Genomic DNA, 20487 nt, shown 5'->3' on the forward strand with positions numbered 1-20487 from the left:
AGCGGCAAGGAGGGCTGGAGCCCCGGATCCGGCAAACAGCGGTAACAGTCTGCCGTAAAATTAGACCTGGGAAAGGTTTCCACTGCCGGAGCTGCCCCGGGGAGGGGGGCAGGGAACGGGGCTCCTTCCCTGTAGGGCCGATGGGGGGGACGCAGGGAGACGGCGCGATTACCGGGGGAGCATCCCCAAAATGCCACCACAGGGACTGGGACAGAAAGTTGCTTTTCTTCTTGTTTAGTCGCTCTCTTAAACACAGCCAGAAAAGAACATTAAAGGCATTTCTAGATTTCGTTTCCGTTTAGTTTTTTTTTTTTAAAGTTTTCTTTTTTATTCCCATGCTCTTAATTTTTGAAAAAAAAGTCACAAAACATAACTTATAAAACAATATATATACTGCATCCTTATCCACAACAGCATAATTGAAACATCCAGCGTAACGTTTACCACAGGTGTGAAATACACTGGGAAAGAAGTACCGTGTGCATTTTATGTCTCTTTGTCATCTACAGGTAATAAGTATCGACAAAATATAAGCAACAAATATGCCTGCAATTAAACTTCATATGCGTTTTGTATGCGTATTAATAAAAATCATATTTATCATTTCCATGTTTTGTTTGTTGTTTTTTTTCCAACAAGCACTTGTAAAAGTATCTATATTTACATAATAACACCTTATGATAATAACACCTTAAGAATTTTTTTTGGTTCCTTGGTTTTCCTTCACATTTAGAAAAGCAAGGAACGCTTTCAGCTTTGCTAAGAACCTTTCCGGACGCCGAGGCTCGCTGTTTCTCTAGCAGAGATGCAGTATCTGAAATCACTTCATAGCAGACCATTTTTCGTCTTTTTTTCGAGACTTTCTAGAAAGGGGGTTGGTTTTCGTTTTAACTTTTTAAAGAGAAAAAACAACCCCTGCATTTAAATAAAGATGAATGATAATTTCATTATCAGGATAAAATTTTGGATGGGGAAAAATGAGCAGTTTTCGCATTGCTGAAGGGTTTCTGTGCTCTCTCACAACCGGGGATACTGCAGTCTTTTGGAAAGGATGAAGAGGTAGGAACCTTGAGCTGCTTAGTATCAGGAATGACTGGATTATAGCTTCCAACTAAAGAAAAAACATCAAGAATCATGCATTTTAAAAACAGTTTATTCAATGGCCAAGGACAATGATCCGGCACAATGCAACGGTAGATATAAATATAACCTTATATAAGTGGTTGACCCTTGTCATTATTATTTTAATAGCTTCATACCTAATATTTTAACCATTTTCCCCCAGCAGATTCTACTCTGCGATTTTTTTTCCTCCCCTCTTACCCCCACCTTTTTTTTTTTTCGAGTGTGATTCTGTTTCTCAGTGGTAAACATTAACCAAACTCTTCCCGTGCGACAAGCGGCCAAGAACCGTCCCACCAGCTCTTACCACCGAGGCGTCCCCTCCTGCCGCCCTCCCCGCGGGGCAGCGGCCGCCTTACCGACTCCTGTGCAAGTTCAAGTAAACACATACAACCCGCATAATCCAGAGAAAAAAATTGCAACTCATCCATGTACCAGATTTCGGTGTCTCTTGTAAAAGTTTTCTGGTCCGTTTACGGTTTTAGATGGGGTTATTTTTTTATTATTATTTTTGTTAATATTTTTAAAGCGCTGTTTTGTTGGTAGCATCGTTGGTTTGCATTATTTTTTTTTTCTAGACAGTCGAAGTCCGCGGAGTTTTTGGGGCTTTTTTTGTGGGGGGGTGGTGCTGTGTTTTATTTTTTTTCCCTCTCTCACTTGCTTGGGTTTTGCTTTTAATTATCATCGAGTTTAATTTTTTTTCTTTTCCGTTAAACGTCGCTTCGCTTCTGCTTTGCTTTGTCGGCGGTGCTTTGTCGGAGGTGGTTTGTGTCAAGTCCGTCAACTGTTGTACTGACAGGCGTTTAGACTAGAGCCGGGGCTTTGCAAACTGCTGTAGCCGAAACTGGAGTGCTGCTTTGATTTCAGTCTGAGGCTGGCTAAGCTGGAGTTGCAAGTGTCCCGGTAGACGCTGTAGGGCGAGCCCGGTGGCCCGTAGGGACAGGCCGGGGAGGACATGGCCGAGTTGAGCGAGGAGCCGCTGATGTTGTTGATGTTGTTGAGGCCGGAGTTGGCCATGCCCGGCACGGCCGAGTGGCCCATACTGGAGGGCATGTTCATGGAGGGGATGCTGCTGGGCGCCGAGAACATGGACTGCGAGGAGAGGGGGCTCATGGAGTTGAAGAAGGTGAAGCTCTTGGTGGAGAGCGGCGCCGGGGTGAGGCTTTTGGTGGCCCAGTTGTTGTAGGGGTAGCCGGCGTACATGTCGTCGTAGGGCTGCATCAGCCCGCTGAACTGGGGCACGTAGCCGTTCTTGCACAGGTCCATCTGCTGGTTCCGCTCCCGCTTTCTCCACTTGGCTCGGCGGTTCTTGAACCAGACCTGCGTGGGGAGGGAGGGCGACAAAGCTCGGTGAGTGCGGGGCCACAGCAGCCCCCCACCCGAGCGCCGCTGCGGGGATGCGCGCAGGGGAGCGCAGGTATCCGCAGCCCAGCGCCTGCTCCCCCCGGCCCTGCCGGCCCCTCCGGGAGGCCAGAGCAGTCTCCGTGGCCCCGCACCGCCTGTCCCCGCTGCCCCCCGCCCCCGCGGGAAGGGTCCCGGCTCCGCAGGGTGCCTGCGCGCACTTCGGGCTCTGCGCGCATCCCTCTGCTGGGCAGGATGTGCCAGCCGGGATGCGCGCAGCCATCTCTCTGCCAGGGGTCCCTGAGCGGGTGTCCGCGTCCCCCCGGTCCCCAGGCCCCCCCGCCGCCCCTTTCCCGGAGCCAGGCGGGGGGCGAAGGCACGGCCCGCTCTGATTAGGGCCGGCTCGCCCCGGCTCTGCCGCGTTTCCGAACGCTAATGCTGTGTAATAAAAGCCCCCTGTTACAGATCATAAAAAAAGGGATTGGATTAGTATGTTTAGGTAAAAAAAAAAAAATCGATCTCCCCATCGCCCTCGGATAGATGCAGGCTCTGCCTTTATATCTAATGAGAATTTACAGATCTAACTAGGAAACAGAGAAGCGGGGCCGCTCCTGATGTTTGATGCAAAAATCTGATTCAGTCTCACTATATATATATATATATATACACACATATATACACACATATATATCCCTCGGAAAGCGTTTGAGCCCCTCATGATGGAAGCCGAGCAACTCCAAAAATCTTTAAAAATTGGTGAAAAATCAGCATCGTTCTGCCTGCCGCCTGCGCCCAGCCTGCGAGCCTCCCTGGCAGCATCCTCCCCACCGCAGCCCGGCTTTCTCCCACCGAGCCGGGGCCCACGAGCTCCCCGCGGACACCGAGGCCCCTGCCCCGCGCAGGCTGCGCTCCCTCCGGAGCCGGGGCGGGGGCGGGGGATGGCTCTTGGGGCCTCCCCTCCCGGCGCAGAAATGGCACAATTATTATTAAATACCGGGCCCAAGGATGGAAACTCCGTGGGGGAACGGATGGCGGGGTCTATTTTAAAAAATAACAATAATAAAAAGAATCCTGTATAAATAGGAAACGAAAGCCAACATGTTCAAAACCTGTAATATACTCCTCGGAAGGTGCTTCCAGACAGGAATTTCCTGAAAATGAGGGTAATAGTTTTAATTATGGCTCCTAGACATTTTAAAGGAAGGCCCTCATAGCAAATTAAGGTTAGATTTGCAATCTGCAATCTCAAAACATCAAACCCAAACATCTCCACACAGAGGGAGAACGAAATTATGTTAATTGCAACTCATATTTTACTTTTATTTGCTCACTGAAATATTCCACCAGTATTAATGCTCGGGCTTTGTTTTGTTTTAAACTCAATTAAGACAATGCTTTCAGACGCATTTGTTTCAGATGGGTGTTTACTCTTTAAAGGTTTAAAGAAGAATCTCTGTAATCCGATTTGGTCACTCAAGGTTTAATTGCCAAGTTTAAAAAAAAAAGACGAAAAGGAAAAAAGAAAAAGTGGATTTTCCTGGCGGTAGGGCTTCGCTCCGCAGTTCCCGTTTTGTCCCCTGCTCAGCCCACGCTCCCGTGGTGTGAGACCACGGGCGAAACCGCGCTGGGAAATGTCCCGGGTGGAAAAAAGCACAGGAGAGGTGGGCAAACCGAGGCAGAGTGATAGATCGATAGAGACCGAGCCGCTTCGGCCCGGTCATTCTTTGCCAGGACCTTTCACTCATAAATCTCTCTAAGGAACTGCCTAAGCACATATATATGTGTGTATATGCGCATATATATATATATATATATATATATATACAAATACATGTATATCTCGCCGTGTGGACCAACGTCACTGAACCTCGAGTCTGGCTAAAAGGGACATTATATATATGTGTGTGTGTGTGTGTGTATATGTATAGATGTGCACCATATGTTTATATATACACTATATAAATATATATATGGTGGCATCGTCTCCGAGGCGCGTAAAAATTGAGCGCCTTCTCGGTACGAGTTTGTATCTTCAGCGCGTATTGACTTTGCGACCACTCCCTAGCCTCTGTCCTTCGCTTTCGGCCTCCGCAAACAGCCCGCGGCCTTGGCGGATGCGCGGCCGGGAGGGGCCAGCGGTAAAATCCGCACCGTGCGGATTGCATCTCGCAATCCCGCTGCCGCAAAAGCGCGGGGCAATGGTTTGTCGGGAGATGGCCGTCGCGATTACTGGGAATAACCAGAGCAAGGGCAAGTTGCTCGGATGGGAGCTTGCTCCATCCCCGCGCAGCGTTTCGTCCGGTTCAGAGGGTTCTCCCTTCCAGAGTCAGACCCTACCCCACCCCGGCCCTTCGCTGCTCCCTGCACGGCTCGCTGCCCACTTTTCGAACCGGTCCCTAGCGCAGGGCCGACGGTGGCGACCCGCTCCAGGCGGCATCTCTCCGCGGCCATGAGCTGAATTACTCCTCTACGGCCTGGATCCCAATTTTGGTCACCAAAATCCAGCCCAGAGCAAACCGTCGCAGCGCTCCCAAACCGGCCAACTTCCCCGAGACCCCCCACGCCCCGGCGGCCCCGGAGCAGAGTCGCTCCCGGCGGGGCTGCAGCCCCTCTTACCCGCACTCGGGGCTCGGTGAGGTTGGTCCAGACGGCGATCTCCTCCCGCATGCTCATGTCGGGGTAGCGGTTCCGCTGGAAGGTGGCCTCCAGCTCCTGCAGCTGCTGGCTGGTGAAGTGGGTCCGCTGCCGCCGCTGCTTCTTTTTCTTAGCCGGGTCGTCGGCGGCCCCGTCCTCGTTTTTCTGCTCGCCGCTACGCTCTTTTTCTGCGAGGGGGTCGGGTTGGGGATGGTTGGTTTGTTTTTCTCTTTGTTTTGGGTTTTTTGCTTCAGTTTTTTTCCCCAATACAGGCACACAAAGGCAGACACTCCCGCCCCGCACCCAGCGCTGCCCGCCCCACCGGAGGCACGCGTGGGGCACCCACTGGTGTCCTGTGGGCCCTACACCCACCGAGCGCCCCGCAGCCCATCCCGGCCTTTCCCGGGGCGGCTGGGGAAGGAGCACGGAGCCCTGCCGGGCCCAGGGCACCCAGGGACGCAGCAGGAGGGACCCCCAGAGCGGCTCGAAACGGGCCCGAGGGGTGAGTGCGTTCGCGGGGAGCGGGCTCCCCTCATCACCGGCCGCTCCGCCTGTCTACGGCACCTTCTCGCTCCCTCCAAACCAAGGCGTGATCTTTGCTCCATTGTCTGTCTTTGTTTTGCTCGGCCGCGACAGGAAACTTTGGAAGGGTAGGGGTGGAAAACCCAGAAGCAATTAATTGCAAAAGGCCTCTCTCCTCTGCCCCACTTCATCCTCTTTTAATAATTATTTTATTCTTCGTCTTTTAGGATTTTGGTGTTTATTTTAACACAGGGCCGAGTGAAGCCCTCTGCAAAAATCATATCGAAAGAGGGAAAGAAAAAGAACCACCCAGGAGGGTTTTCTCGGCCGGGATTTGCGCGGGCTGGGAGCAGGAATCCAACACCGACCCTGCGAAACCCCTCTCCCGTTTCGTAACGGGCTCTCTGGCTCCCCCAGCCCCGATTCGGCCCGGTTTGTCCCGGCTGAAGCGCTAGGAGAGGGAGTGAAGGGCCTGAACCAAAGTGCTCCCGGGTTTGGCCCCGGCGGCGTGGGGAAGGTGCGGCCGGGCCGTGCAGGGCTAGGGGCCGCGGCCAACCCCCGGCCTCGGCCCGGCTGGGGAGCAAGGGAAACACCGAGCAGAATTTTCCCTTCTAGAGGTTTTGTTCTCCTCCTTTTAGGAGTTGTTTTGGTTTTTTTTTAACCCCCTTTCAGAGGGTTTTCTCCCGCCGCCGGCAGGCCCGGGGGCATTTCTACAGCCCCGACCTCTGCGAGGTAAGCGGGAGGCTAAAAATAATCGCGGGCTGAATGCAGAGCCCGGGACGACTCGTCCTTGGAAAGTCACCCTTGAATCGCTCCTTGCTGGGAACCCTCCACAGGGAGAGGGGTGAGGGTGCGAGCGAACCTCAACTGCAAGCAAGGCCTCTCAGCGCAGACCCCATCGCCCCAGGCCCCCTGGTCCCCAGAGCGGCCGTGCCGCATGGCCCGGCGGCAGCGGCGGAACAGAAACAAGAATAACCCCCGCCAAAACAAATCCTCCCGCTTTCGGCCGGGAACAGCTCGGATAAAGCGGGCCGAGAAGGGAGCGGGGGGCCATCGGGAAGCTGCAGTGGTCCCGATGGGCTCCTGCCACGGTCCCTGGCCCAGCGCTGACTTTACCCTCCCGGTCTTCCCCAAAAATCCAGCCTCAGTGCAATTGCTCAGTGATATAATGCCAAATCGTAACGCAAGGCATCTTTAATCGGCTTTTGTAACTTTTTTTCTTCCCACTGAAAAAAAAATTTAAATCGAAAGGTATTTTGCAGCTTCTCGAAGAAGAAAAGCAAGCAGCTCCTCAGCCCTCCTGCAGCACCGAGGGGTCACACACAGGGGTAGGGCAAAATGGAGCAAATCTCCCTCTCTAATCTCCAATAATCCCCTCTAATCTCAGAGTCCCTTCCAGACGCCGGTCCCTAATTTTGTTTGCGAATCAGGCCGGGAAGCACAACCCAAACCCTCTTTATCAGCGAGTGCCACTTCGGGACCGACTCTTACCACAGCCACTCTCTAGGTTAAGGGACCTGCTAAAACTCCGAAGAGCAGCAACAGCTTTTAGAAAATTAAAATAGTATAAAATATAAAACTCCATCTGAAACGGTCTTGTTGGACAAGGAGTGTCATGCTCCTTCCTGAAGCTTTTGTTCCTTTCTTCTACCTTTCCCTTGTCATTCTAAAAATGTTGTTATTTTAATTAAATGCAATCTGAGCGAGTAGAGCATTGCCTGCAGCCCTCGCACACGGTGGTCAGGGCACGGGGATCCTTCCCTTTTCCTGCGGGGAAAGCACTCAGCCCCCACGCTAAACCTCTCCGCGGCCGAGCACATCCACTCCACAGCGGCCCTCTCTGCCTGCCTTGGCCCCACGCTGCCTCTTCTACTCTGCCTGCCCTTTCTTTCTTTTTTAATTTTTTTTTCGCTGACAGAGAGATCTTTTTCCATCTCTGCACCACCCGAGCTGGAAAATAATCCCGGGCAAAAGCTGACATTATTTCAGAAACATCCGGCAAAACCGCACTCCCCAAAGAGCCCCCCTTCCTCTCGATCCCATCAATTAATAACTGCAGTTTTTTATTTAAAAATAAAATAAATAGAAGAGGGCAGTTCCCGGGATGGGACCATGGGAGCCATGTGTCCTCCTGGCGGGCTGTCAGCGCCGGTCACGGCGCGGGAGGCAGCTCCAGGAGGGCCCCTGCCCCCCGCTCCGATTCCCGGGGCTCGGTCGGGATGGAGCCGCCGCGATCACCGGCAGCTCTCGCTCACCCTTGTCCCTCCATCGCCCCCGGTTTGCGCGGGACGTGCGGGCACAGCAGCCCCGGCCGCCCCGCGGAGGGAAGGCGCGGTGGGGAGGGGGAGGCAGCGCGGGGGGAGCGGGCCGGGGCCGCGGGGGGCGCGGGGAGGGGGAGGGTTACCTGGCACCTCCGTGTCGGAGGATTCACTGGCTGAGTTGTCGATCGGGTCTCTGGGTTCCGAGGATCTTTGCAAATGGAAGCTGGAAGCCATGTCATGGGAGGGTTGGGGTCTCAAGCTCTCAGGCAGTCTCTCCAAATTCATTCCACCTTTAAAGGAATCCATGGCAGGGGCGCCGAGCTGCCTGGGGGAGTTTGCAGGTGTTTATTCCACACAGAAAGGAACAAGGAGCGGTTTTTTTTTTTTAAGGAAGAAAAAAAATCAACAAAAAACAAAAGCAAATCCACTTATTACTAACAGTATTATTTTAAGGGTTTCGGAAGCAATCTGGGCAGTGCCTGGAAGGCGGTTGTCTCTGCTGGGGAGAGGCACGGCGCTCCGGCCGCATAGGCAGGGAAGTGGTAAAGATCCCTTATAGAGAAAAGCGAGTTGCGAGTTGGACAGTTTAAAGCTAAAGAGATTAAAGTGACCTGCCCTAGAACAAATGCCTGTAGTTAAACGGGGCTCCTCCCCCTGAAGGTTAAAACCTCCCCGTCTAGCTCATGCATCACTCCATCTAGCGCTGGCCCAGCCCGGCCGCGCGGGACCTGCCTCCGCGCTCCCCGCCATCCGCGCCCCTTGCGCGCCCGCGGCCAGACCCGCGGCCCCCAGCCAACCCTGCCCGGCCCCCGCCGCCGGGCCGCGGCTCCTTCGGGGGTGCCCTCCCTCCTCCTCCTCCTCACCCGCCGCCTCCCCCAAACTCGGTGATGTATTAAAAATATTTCCCAAACGAAAGGAAAGGTGAACAATCCCCTGGGGACCCCGTGCCCGCCCCCCGCACCCCGCCAGTTCGCCCCCCTCCGTAGTGCCCTACCAGCGGCCAGCGCCCAGGTTGCGCCCCCGCGCAGCATGGCACCTCCACGAGTATCCCCGCACCCTTCCAGGCTGGGCCTCACCACCCGCGGAACCTCCGCACCGTGCAGTAGATGCGCATCCGCGCACTCCTCAGCATCTCTGCGCGGGGCTGAGCGACCCCACCGCGTTTTTCAGTCCCACGGGGAATATGTTTCTGGAGGGCTGTTTAGGCTGTGGGCTGTGTCTGACCTGCTTTTAACCTTTTAAAACACTATTTTCCAGGCTGCGGAAAGCTGTCCGGGCCCTGCCCGGTGGTTAGGAGAGCGCAGCCCGGGGAGCAGCGGCAGTGTCATCTCTCCCACCACATCATCTTTCAGCAAATGATTAATAACAAATTATATTCCTCCTGCAGCCGAACTCGCGGTTATCCTCGGGAGGGGTCTCTGCGACTCTGCCTGTCCAGGGGCCGGGGCAGCCGGCGGGGAGGGGGTGGGAGACCCCCACCCCTCCCCGGCAGATCCCCTCTCCCGCATCGGTCACCGGCGCACCCTGTCCCGGTGCACGGGTGTGTGGAGCGGAGCTCGTCCTCGGTGCTGCCCACGCAGGCCGGGACACGGCCTTGAGCCCTCCTGGATAACACCGCGGTGTTTTGGCGAAGTGGAAAAACCCACGAGGGAAGGAAGGTGGGAACCGCGGGTACCGAGGGTGAGGGGAAAGGGCAGAAGGAAAGGGGGAGGAGGACCCTGGCTGGGACTGCCAGGGGAAAGGACCCTCTCTCCTCTCTCCTCTCTACTTTCTCGGCTCACTTTAACTGATCTATCCTGACACTCTATTTTGCTTTCAAATCAAGTAAAGATGTGGGAGAGAACTTTTGAACTGTTTTATGGAAAAGTGGAGAGAAGCAGTGCTCCAGCCGCGCAGGCTTTTTCCGACCCTGCCGGAGTGATGGAGCCTGGCCCGCCCCGCACCCCCGGCAGAGCCCCGCAGGGCCCGGGGACGCCAGGCGGGGGGAGCCCAAAGCTCCCAACCCCTTCACCTCTGGTCTTAAGCACCGCTCAGGGGATGTACAGGTGGGTGCTGGTCAGGGTCAGCTTTCCCGAGTTCTCTCTTTTTTTTTGGTTGATTTTTTTTAGTGACATCTTGATGTCCTTCTGCCTATTCGCCGCTCCCGGCTGAACTTCGCTCAGGAGTCTGCAAACGACTGGGAATTTCGAGCACCCGAGGTGAACCAGACAACCTCGGGGCTGTTTAAGATGGACGTGGTTTAAAATGCAAGTATTTACCAGGGTCTCTGGGCCTCGAGGGGCTCAGCTGATGCAGGAGCCCACGGCACGGGAAGGATGGAGACCTCCTCCCGTGTGAGAAGCAAAAGGTGGGAGCGGCCTTTCTCCCAAGGAGGAGGGAGGTGAATAGATTGCAAACGTGCACCGTGTCCGAGACCCTTCACAGTCCCCTTTTTTCCCTTTATTTCCGTGGGCGGCAGTCCCAGGGTCGGCCTGCGGGAACTCCCCCCGCCCTCGGCGGAAGGGGGACCTAGCCCGGCGGGCCGTGCTGGAGGGAGGCGGTGGGACTCGATGACCTTCAGGGTCTTTTTCAACCTTGATGGTTCTACGATTCCACGAGTTTGCCAACAGCCCGGCTCCCCTCTGGCTTTTTTAAACCCACTGCTCAAAGCAGCCTCCGGACCGGAGGCTGCATTTTTCGTTCTTTTCAATTTTCCTTTTAAAAATAATATAATAACAATAAATGCAGTTTTTGTTCTGTTCTGTAAAATCTAGTTTCAAAACATTCGTTCGAGGTTCAATTTCTCCCTGTTGGCCGCAAAGACAGGTTCTGCCCGGGCACCGGCGTGATTCTGCCGAGGTGGCTGCCGCGGTACTGCCGGGTCAGGATGCCTCCTCAGGGGACCGCAGCTCTCGGCTCCTCCTGGGGTGTCCCCGGGGCAGACAACCCCCGACACCTCAAACAGAGAGTAACGGGCTGGCCCTCGGGAGCAGGAACAGCTTCTGGCTCTTTCCTAACCATCTCCACGAGTGTCCGCGCCCGGGCCGTGGTTTGGGTCAGGCATTTACTGCACACCTGTGCACGGACCGGCACTGGGAGGATGTATCTATATCATAGATCTATCTAATCTATAACTTATATCCATCTAACTATACCATATATCTGTCTTCTCTGTGTGTCTCATATGTCTTTCGGGGATTTAGGGCATCCTCTCGCTCTGCGCTCTGTGGAGCAGGCACAGTCCCACAGCACAGAACCAAATTCTCCCGGTTATTCCTGTTGCTGGTCGCGACACTGATGTCACGACAACAGAGTGTGCCCGTAGGGCGGTCACCCCCAGATGTGCGCGTTCTCCTCTCCCTTCCCCTCGCAGTGCGCTCCGCTGCGGGATGGCGAGGACACCTCTCCGCCGGCAACTCCTTCCACCAGGCGCTACGTCACTGGTCCATTCGCGTGACGTCATTCATTGCCACCCTGACGTCACGCCTCACCTTTCAGCCAGGCCACGACCCATGGCAAGACTTGATGTCCCACTCGGAGCCGACTGATCTCCCCGCGACTCGAAGCGGCCCAGCGGCCCCATGGGTTGGGCAGGACCGGAGCACCGGGCTCGGGTCCCCCTCTCTCCCACCGCTTCGCGGGGTCTGAGGGAGCTGCGGGAAGGAGGAGGGGCAGCAGCAGCCTGGCCGCAGAGACCCCGCCAGGACGTCCCTGAGGAGCCGCGACCTGCGTGGGCGTGGGAAGGGCCGGGCAGGGGCGGAGGGAGGGTGGGGCCGGGGCCGAGCGGGACCCGCGGAGCTCCGGAGGGGACGCGGGGTGACGGGGCAGCTTTGCATGGGAAGGCGGGGTGGCCGGACGGCACCGCAGCTCCGCGCCCGCGCAGCCACCGCGCTCCCGGCTCCCCCCGGCTGGGGACTGCGTCAGGGATCTGTAAAAGGCTGGAAACCCGCAAATAAACCTCTCCGCTTCCTCCTGCTATAAATAACCCAAAACTAAGGATGGCGCTTAGAAATAAATCAGCGCTGGCCACGCCAGTGACAGCCCCATGAAGAAGAGACGCGTCTGTCCGAGAGCAGGACTCTCGCTGCCCTCGAGGGGACAGGGCCGCGTCACCCCCTGGCTGTCTGGAAGGGGTCCCTAATTTCGGAGAGGCGCTCCCATCCCCGGCTGACTGCAGCGGTTGCAGCCAATGCCAAACCACCTGGGCCGTATATCAGGTGGTGAAGTTCAGTCTGCCAGTTTTCCCTTTTCAGATTTATTAACGTTGCATAGACTCAGGTTCGGTCTATAAATTATTGGAAATTGTTACAAAAATGAAGACATCTCCTCCCAAGCGCACCTCTACTCGAGAAGAGAGGGAAGCCCTCTGAAAAACGGAGCTGCAGCGAGGCAAGGGAGGAGGGAGAAGTCCTCCAACCTAAACACAACCAAATTCAGTTCAACCAAACCCAGCCAAACGCAGTTCAAACAAATCCAACGCAAGCAAACTCAGTCCAATTAAACCCAGCCCAGCTCAACCAAACTCAAGTCCACTCAGTCAAACCAAACCAAACCAAACCAAACCAAACCAAACCAAACCAAACCAAACCAAACCAACCAAAGCAAACCAAACCAAACCGCAACGAATGCAACCAGACCAAGCCAAGCCAAGCCAAATCCAAACAAGACAGTCCCAACCAAGCCAAGCCCAAATCAAACCAGCCAACCTCCTCGGCCCCCCTTCGCTGAACCCAGGAGACGGGAGCTTCTGCAGGAAAACAACTTTTAATAACGGAACCATCCAAAAAGTGCCCAGCCGGCAAGTCTTTGCTGATGCTTGGCTCCGACCCACGGGATGCCCACACGTGTCGGAAGAAGCAGGGTCCGGGGATGCGCGCTCCAGTGCGCCCAGCACTGCGCGATGCCCCGCGGAGCCCGGAGCGCACTGCGGGGGGCGGGGGTTGTTGTTGCGCTGTACCATGGGGGTGGTGTCCGTCGGGGAAGTGTTCCGGGGGTGTCCTGACCCAAAACAACATCACCCCGAATGAAAAGCATGACCCGTACGCACAAGGTGGAGATCCGCGTGTACACCCCCGCAGAGGGCAAAGCTCTGCACTCCATGCGCGACCGCGGCCCCGGCCTGAAGGTGAAAGGAAACAAAACCCCAAAATGGCGAAAGGAGCCCCAGAACCCCCGACCTCCGCCGGAGCTAGAGTTGGGTCCCCCACGGGCCGAGTGGAGCGAGAAGCAGAGAGAAGGAAGAAACCGAGCACGAAGTGCGTGTTAAATCGCTCAGGAGGGGAAGGTGGAAAATTACGCTGGCTCCCGGCCGGCCTGTCCTCCTCTGCGCAGCCAGGACAGCAATTTTCCTAAGAAGTAGAGCAAAACGAAATCAGCCTCTTTTGGACTCGTAGCCTTCGTCCCTCCATATGTCGGCCAAGCCTCCGCCTTCCGCGGCAGCGCAGGGCCTCTCCGCGCTGCGGATGCTCCGCGGGAGGGTTTCCAGAGGCCGCCCTCGGACCCCCTGCCCCATCCCGCTCCCCTCGGTCCGACCGACCCTGCCCCACCAGCTCGGCTCTCCCCGCCACTGAATCACGATGGGGGAAGCACACAAAGAGGTCTTTGGTCCTGGACACTTCCCGGGGCACTTGGGACACCAAGGGCTGCCCCCCCACCCCGCCATCCGCATCCCGCTCCGGGGCTCCCCCGGGCGCGGCGGCCAGCGGCAGCGCTTGAAAAAACTCGGGATGAAAAAGTTGAAGGCTTAATGTTTTCTGACAGATACAAATGATACCCCAAGGCTTTCTTGAAATGCAGCGACTGACGGCTGGAGAAATGGTTTTCTTATTCGGGTTTCTGCAGCTGGAAGCAGCCGGGGGTGGGGTGGGATGGCGCTGGTTCACTTCGACCGTCATTCTACCAGCACCCCGAAAATAAAATCATTTCGTTATTGTCCGACCTGGGACAACACTTTCCCCCCCCAACCCCCTGACGGCACAGTCTCACCCTTGCCAGGAGCTGCCTCCCAGCCCTCCTCGCATCCGTCAGACCACAGGCACCGAACTCTGCTCCGAGAAAATACGAATTTGCTGTTAGCAGCGGTTTGGATCTATCTCTGATTAACCTGATGCGAACGGAAGAGTGTCAGTGCACTGCAATGACAACGTCGGAGGATGGATAGCTCAGGAATAGGGTTTTTTTCGCTAGGTAGAGGAAAAAGAGGGGAAAATCACAAAATAGCTACACAATTCCCTCTCTGGCCAGAGCGAACATGCTTTTCTGATTAATTGACGGAGGAAGGGGCACCGGAGTTTGCTAGCAGCCTGCTCATATTACTCTGTGCATCTTTAGATCCCGAAATGCGGCTCTTTTGTGGGCTCAAAAAGATGCCTCTGAAACAGGATAATCAGAGGCCCGGGCACTCCGTTGGCATTTGTTGAAGACTCTTCTTCAAGAGAAAAAAGAGGCTGCATTTAGAATAAACGACATTAGGTTTCCTTGTGGGTTTCCCCCACCTTGTTTTGGGCGAGCAACCTCTTAATTGCTCCAGCATTTGGATGGGAGAAACACATTTCCCTTCAACAGGACATTTCCTGAAGGGCTGAAATATTCTAATAATGCGCTGGACTCTTTAATGTGCTTAGAACAGCAGTGAATCTCTGCAGGACCTACACATTTCCTGCCTTAAAATGCAAAATCAGAGAAATAATTAACCTTTGAGCACATTCAGCTAATCTTCTACATTATTTTGTTTATTTTCCCATCCTTTTATACTGTTCTTTTTTCAATCTTTCTCTTATTTTCTTTCCTTCTCCTCCTCGCCCCCGCCCACCCCCACCGACTTTTTTTTTTTTTTCTCTCCTTTTAATTTTTTCTTCTGACTTTTTCTCTTATTTCCCTCCCCAAAAGGGCTGATCTCGCCCCGCTGCCTGGCAGCACCGTGCTGCTCCCCGCACAGCTCCGCTCTTCTGCACTGCCCCAGGAGCAAACACCGCCGAGATAAAGGCACGGGACACTTTTCTTTCCAGTTTCATTGTGGGAACGGCCGTATCTTAACGGGCACATCTCGGGGAGAGATAGCAACACACTGCCTTCCAGAGGGCTGTGCTAATCAGCGCGCCGGGTTAGATATAAAAGTTCAGGGCAAATAAAACGAATTAGTTTTATTAGCACGTTTAGGAGGCGGTCTAACGAAGGAATTCGGCTTTACTAGAGAATGTTCTCTCCTCCCCTTGTGTTATTTAGAATCAACATATATCCGAGCGGCTCATCACGGGAGGGAAATAATGAATTGTTCCATCTGCGGTCATTTTCTGGGAGAAATGCCCTCCCTTCTTTAAACCCCATAAGAAGGAGGTGTATATATTTTTAAAAAAAATACACATTTGCATGGTAACACAGGCATGAACAATAAAACGCACTGTAAAGGAGAGGTGGCAGAGCCACCAGGTTATTGTTCGGCGGTGGGTTTTGGTAGGAAAAATCTGCCTCGGTCTCAGGCGCCTCTAACTCGTCTAAAACTTTCCCAGGGAAATGTGGCCATGGCTCCAGCGCGGGATTTCCAAGGACTTTGTTCTTATTTCAGGCAAATGAAGGATTTTGGGGGAAGTTCTGCCAGTGAAGTAGACCTCAGGAAATATTTGGAAGTCAGTTTTTATATAGGCGGCTGGAGCTGGCGCAGGGAATAACCTGGAGAACATGGACTTTTGTTTGTTAAGTGGAAAACATATATTTTAAAATTGTTATTAAAAAATGCAAACGACATCTAGGTTCTCGATTCAAGCACTAAGTATTATTTTATGTTCAATTCGTGACTCGGACTTCGTGTACATCTGCAGTTGGGTTGGCAAAATTTTGGGGAAAGAAGATAAAATAATGGAAAATAATAAAATTATAGAAAACTCGCTTAGTGACAAAGTTTTTAACGAGAGACTAAAAACGAAATCTCCGAAAGATAACATCAGTGGGCATTCCTCATGTCCATTTAAGCGGGGTTAACACGAGGAGAAAAACAATTTCTCCCCCAGTTCCAGGATTTTACTCTGCCGCAGGAGCTGCGTGGAACCCGCGATGTATGTACTCCCCAAAGATAGTGATACATTTCAAATTGGGGAAAAAAACCTCAAAAACCCCCAAAATACACACACACACACACACACGCATGCACGCACACACAAAAGTTAAAAAAAAAAAAAAAAAGAAAAAGAAAGCAGAGGGTCTGTAGAATATTATTTTTCTGAAAAGGAAAATTCATCGACGGCCCAGAGTCTCTCCGCACTCCCGCCCCGCGCATCCCCGGCAGCAGCCGGCTCTTCACCGCGGCAGCGCAGCCCCGCTGAGGCACCGCGCAGCCCCGGGCCGCATCACGCACCCCCCCGGCTCGTCCCGGGGAGCCCCAGTCCCGCCGAGGCCGCGCGGGGCTCCAGGCATCGCTGCAGCACCCGGCGCTGCCGCCACCGGCTTCCCCCGCCGAGGGCAGCGGGGACGAGCCGCGGAACGTCCCGCGAAGCGGAGCGCCCCGAGCAGCAGCGCTGGGGGCTGGAAACGTTACGGTGCGTTAGGGAAAAAATTAAATATATATATATATATATATACACACATAAAAAAATTATAAAATGAGGTAACCCCTCTGGAATTGCCTCTCCCAGCGCATTTGTCAGAGCTGACGAAGCGCAGAGGCCACGAAAGAATTTATACACGGTATAAAGATGTCAAGGACTGCGCGGAGAGCGGAGCGGGGAGCGCGGGGCGGGAGGCGAGGCCGCGGCGAGGGGCGCTCCCCATGCCGGCCGCACGCCCCGGCTCGGCTTTGTCTCGCAGCCCCGGAGCGCTCCGCACCTCCGGCCGCCCCCGCGGCCCCGCGGCAGCCCGGCGGGCCCGGAGCAGGCGAGCGGGGCTCGGGCCGCACGGCGGCGGGACGGGCGCGGGCACTCGCAGCGTGGGGCGGGCCGGAGCGGGGCGCACGCGTGGGGGCGGGCCGGGCGCACGGGGCCGGGCGGGAGGCGCGGGCGGCGACACGCGTGGGGCGGGCCGGGCGCGGCGGGGACGCGCGTGGGGCGACTCACCGGGCGGTGCGCGCGGCGGCGGCGGGGTGCCGGGCCCGGCGGGGGCTGTGCGCGCCCCGGCCGCCGCTCCAGGCTTTTCTTGGGAGATTTCCCCGTCTCCTCCTGACGTCAGCCCCGTCCCAGGGTGCCGCAGACGGGGGAGGGCCGGGGGCAGGGCCGCCCGCACCGGGAGCCCGGCGGCGCCGGCGGCCCCGCACCTCCGTCCTGCCGCCGAAGGCATCCCCGGGCCCGGCCCCCCGCGTCCGGCGGCTCCCGCCCGGCCGAGCCTCTCTCGGGAGGCGGCTTCGTGCTCCTGCTTACACGGCCCCTGCCCTCTTCATTTCCTCCCGGTTGGGGCTCTTGTCCGAGGGGGCAGGGACAAGGAATGGCCACTTTTTTCCCTTTTATTTTCTCCCCCTGAAATACTCTCCCGTTTCAGAACCTCAGTGTGGAAGTAGGTGCGCAGCTGAGAACCGCGGGGAAGGCTGCGAACAGCACCCAGGGCTGCCCCGGCTGGAGGATGCAGGACTCCCGGAGATGCTTGCCTGTGTGATACATGCACGCTGAGCTCACTGCTCATTCCCAGGCCTTTGGTCCACTTTGGTTTTCCGGGGATGCCTCTGGAGTTTCAGATGCTGCACTTCTCATACCTACCCCCTGGAATTTTCACTCTCAAGAGAAAAACACAGATGTCATGCAGTGTCCAAGCAAACACGGCACCAGGGATGTGCCTTGCACTTTCCTAAGTACAGCAGGTCACACGCTCATACACACACAGGCTATAACTCTAGCTGAAAACCAAGGACAACGAATATGGAATGGATCAGAAAGATAAATAGCATAAAATCAGGAACAGTCCAGTTCTACACTTGCCATTTGTTATAGAGAGAAGACGTAAATGGGATTCACATGTCAAGCATTAGCTGGTTGTTAGTCTGTAAGATAATATTAACTTCAGTGCTCACTGGTTTACTCCAGTTTTCCAAAGGCAGTTCCAGGAGGCGCCCAGCCTGTAATTTAGGATGGCACATACTGTGTGAAAGAGGCTTTGGCACTGGGGCCTACCAGCACATCAAGGTGATATTAACATAATAAAACTTTTGGAGAGGGAGTAGGAGCTCATAAATTAATGCATTCTACTGTTTTAATGCTGGGAGCTAACAATGTGTTTCCTGTTCAGCTGATCATCCCTGCTGCAGCCTAACAGCTGTTTTAAAGGTGCTGTGAAACTGAAGAGAGGGAAGATGATTGTCTTTAAATCAATGTTTAATGATGTGTTATTAGGAGAAAAGTCTTTCTCCGGCAGATGTTTACACGTTGAGGACGGAGGGGAGCTTCCCAGGCTGCCTGCCTGCCTGAGAAGCTGGGGAGACCCCTGTGTCCCACCAGGGTTGCAGATGGCCCAGCACCAGGGCACAGCTAGCTCAGCACCAGGAGAGGCTTTGCCCAGGTCTTTGGGTGGGTGCTGAAGGAATTCTTCCAGGTGGTTGGACTAGAGGACCTCCAGTGGTCTCTTCCTACTGTACCCAGCCTGTGATTCTGATTCTGTGAAGGTTTTCAAGCAATTTTGAGTCATGACTGTGAGCAGGTGAATAGGATAAATATTGAGAGCATCCTGCCCATATTCAGCAGGGGTTGTGGCTGTCAAGATCCTTCCTCCATAAAGATTGGATATGGATGCAGGAATATCCCCCAGGCACAGGAGCCTCTTTCTGGAGGGTCAAGTCCAGAGTGAACTCCGTTTTAGAGGGGATCAAAAGACCTCTGGAGAGGCAAACAACTGGTCTGAGACCCCCCAGGAGAGGAGTGGGGCTGACTTGTGTCTTCTGCACTGCAAAGGCAGATTGCATACAGATTCCACCCCTCCCAGTCTGGCAGACAGTCCTTGCAGAATGGATATTATAGGTTGGAAGCTTGACTGAGCTCTGCAGTCCTACAGGTCAGCTGGACTGAGACACCTCTGGGCAGGCACCAACAGCAAGCAAGAAAAACAAATGTAGCTTTGAGGCAAGATGTAGGAGTCAACTGAGATAAGGTGGGAATAGAAGCTGTGAGGATAAGCAGGTGCCTAAATCATGTTATTTCCTTCATGCTTGATCCAGAGTGGATTAATTAGTGTCAATGCCTGCTTTTCTCAGCTTCCAGAATAAAAGATGGTCATTGCAAAGCTTCTGCCCAAGAGAAGACATCAGACGGATGGAGGTGGCAGCAACACACCAGGGCTTGTGCCCAAAAGACACTGAGAAGTGTCCAGCACTGCAGGGGTTGGGAGGGAAAGGCATCTCATCCCCAGGTGATCCTCCTGATGCTACCAAACCGGCATCAAATCATCTCCAAGCCAAGCCCATTTCCAAAAGTATTTTTTCCACAGCCAAGCTTGTATTCTGCATGATGGTGGCACAGATTGTTCCTATACAAGCAGAAGAACCCTTTGCAATTGCTTTTTAAAATCATCACAAACATTCAATGAAAGAATGTCTCTCTGTATTTCCAAATATAGAGAAGAAATGACTCTCCAAGCTCAACCATCCCTTTATTTGCAGCCTTCCCTGTTAGCCCATCCTTGGAATATGTCTAAAAGGCTGCACTGCTTCTTTGGGAGAAACTGGGATGTTTGGAACATGACTGGATTGTAACATTTCTAAACTTCCCAGAAGAGGCAAATTGTAAAGGAATAAGTTTCTTTCTGTGCACGCACATTGGTTTTGGAGCCAAGTGGAAAGGAGAGCTCAGAAAAAGAAATGACAGATTGTTTGGAAAATATTGTCCTTCCCAAGACAGACCTAACCATATGGGGGGAAGGGAGTCAATAATGAAATTTTCCCTTCATATATGAGTCCAGCAGCCCTCCCATTCACTCCGCTGGGAGCTTTGTGTGAGTCAGGGCTGCAAGATCATCCATTCAGGGCAATATTTCCAGCACTTCAGTCCCCTCCCTGCTTCACTCCTATTCCCCACTGAAAGAAGTCTACATCTCAGATTTATGGGAAGAGCAGCGGGATGAGACCCAGAGCTGTCCCCGTTTCTCCCTAATCTCATCTACAGCCCAACATCGCTGGAAAAGGTGTCCATCCTCAAGGAAAGGCAGAGCCACTCTGTTACTTAAAAAATATATCCATGAGTTTATGTAAGGAAAATTAAGTATGAAGACTGGGAGAAGTCCTTTTCCCAGCCCTGCCCAGTCTCCTGTGTGATTCCAGCAAATTGTACGAGGTTTATGTGCCTGCAACCAACTAGGCTGACCTCCAGCCAGAACTTGGGCAGGTTAAGGCAGGAAAAGGTGTTGGACAAATGGAACAAGCTATACAAGAGCAGAGTTTATTGGCATTTTGATCATGCTTGTGAAAGGCTCTTGTAGCTGCACTGGATCAATAATGCTAGACCCAAATCCTTTGTGGAAAAAATGAGGTGTGCATCACTGCCTTGTGGTTAAATGGAAACAGAGAAAATAGTTGCTGTGTCAAGGAAATCCCTTCACTCCTTTAAAATCACTAAATTTATCACCATTGCCATCTCTGAGTAATAAACACACGTGATATTTATGCATCCCCAACTACTAATAGTGACAGTTATGCAACAACAAAAAAAAAACTGCAGCAATTGTG

The 20487-nt window shown here is 54.0% G+C and overlaps 1 protein-coding gene across 2 annotated transcripts; it reads right to left on the bottom strand.

Moving 5' to 3' along the window:
• Positions 1–1135: 1135 nt before the first annotated feature.
• Positions 1136–16996, bottom strand: PITX1 (paired like homeodomain 1). 2 transcript variants are annotated; one of them, XM_085073562.1, is made up of 4 exons: positions 16904–16996; positions 8024–8205; positions 5080–5285; positions 1136–2442 (listed from the first exon to the last, which is right to left on the bottom strand). In XM_085073562.1, exons 2-4 carry the CDS (start codon positions 8184–8186, stop codon positions 1903–1905), a joined length of 909 nt encoding a protein of 302 aa, XP_084929688.1. In that variant the 5' UTR covers positions 8187–8205; positions 16904–16996; the 3' UTR covers positions 1136–1902. The 2 variants fall into 2 exon arrangements, with proteins under 2 accessions (XP_084929688.1, XP_084929687.1); XM_085073561.1 differs by lacking the exon at positions 16904–16996 and adding an exon at positions 8320–8765.
• Between the last annotated feature and the right edge of the window lie 3491 nt (positions 16997–20487).

Source organism: Lichenostomus cassidix, chromosome 13, assembly GCF_008360975.1.
Source record: "Lichenostomus cassidix isolate B80296 chromosome 13, HeHo_3.0, whole genome shotgun sequence".
In the NCBI taxonomy this organism is placed as follows: Eukaryota; Metazoa; Chordata; class Aves; order Passeriformes; family Meliphagidae; genus Lichenostomus; species Lichenostomus cassidix.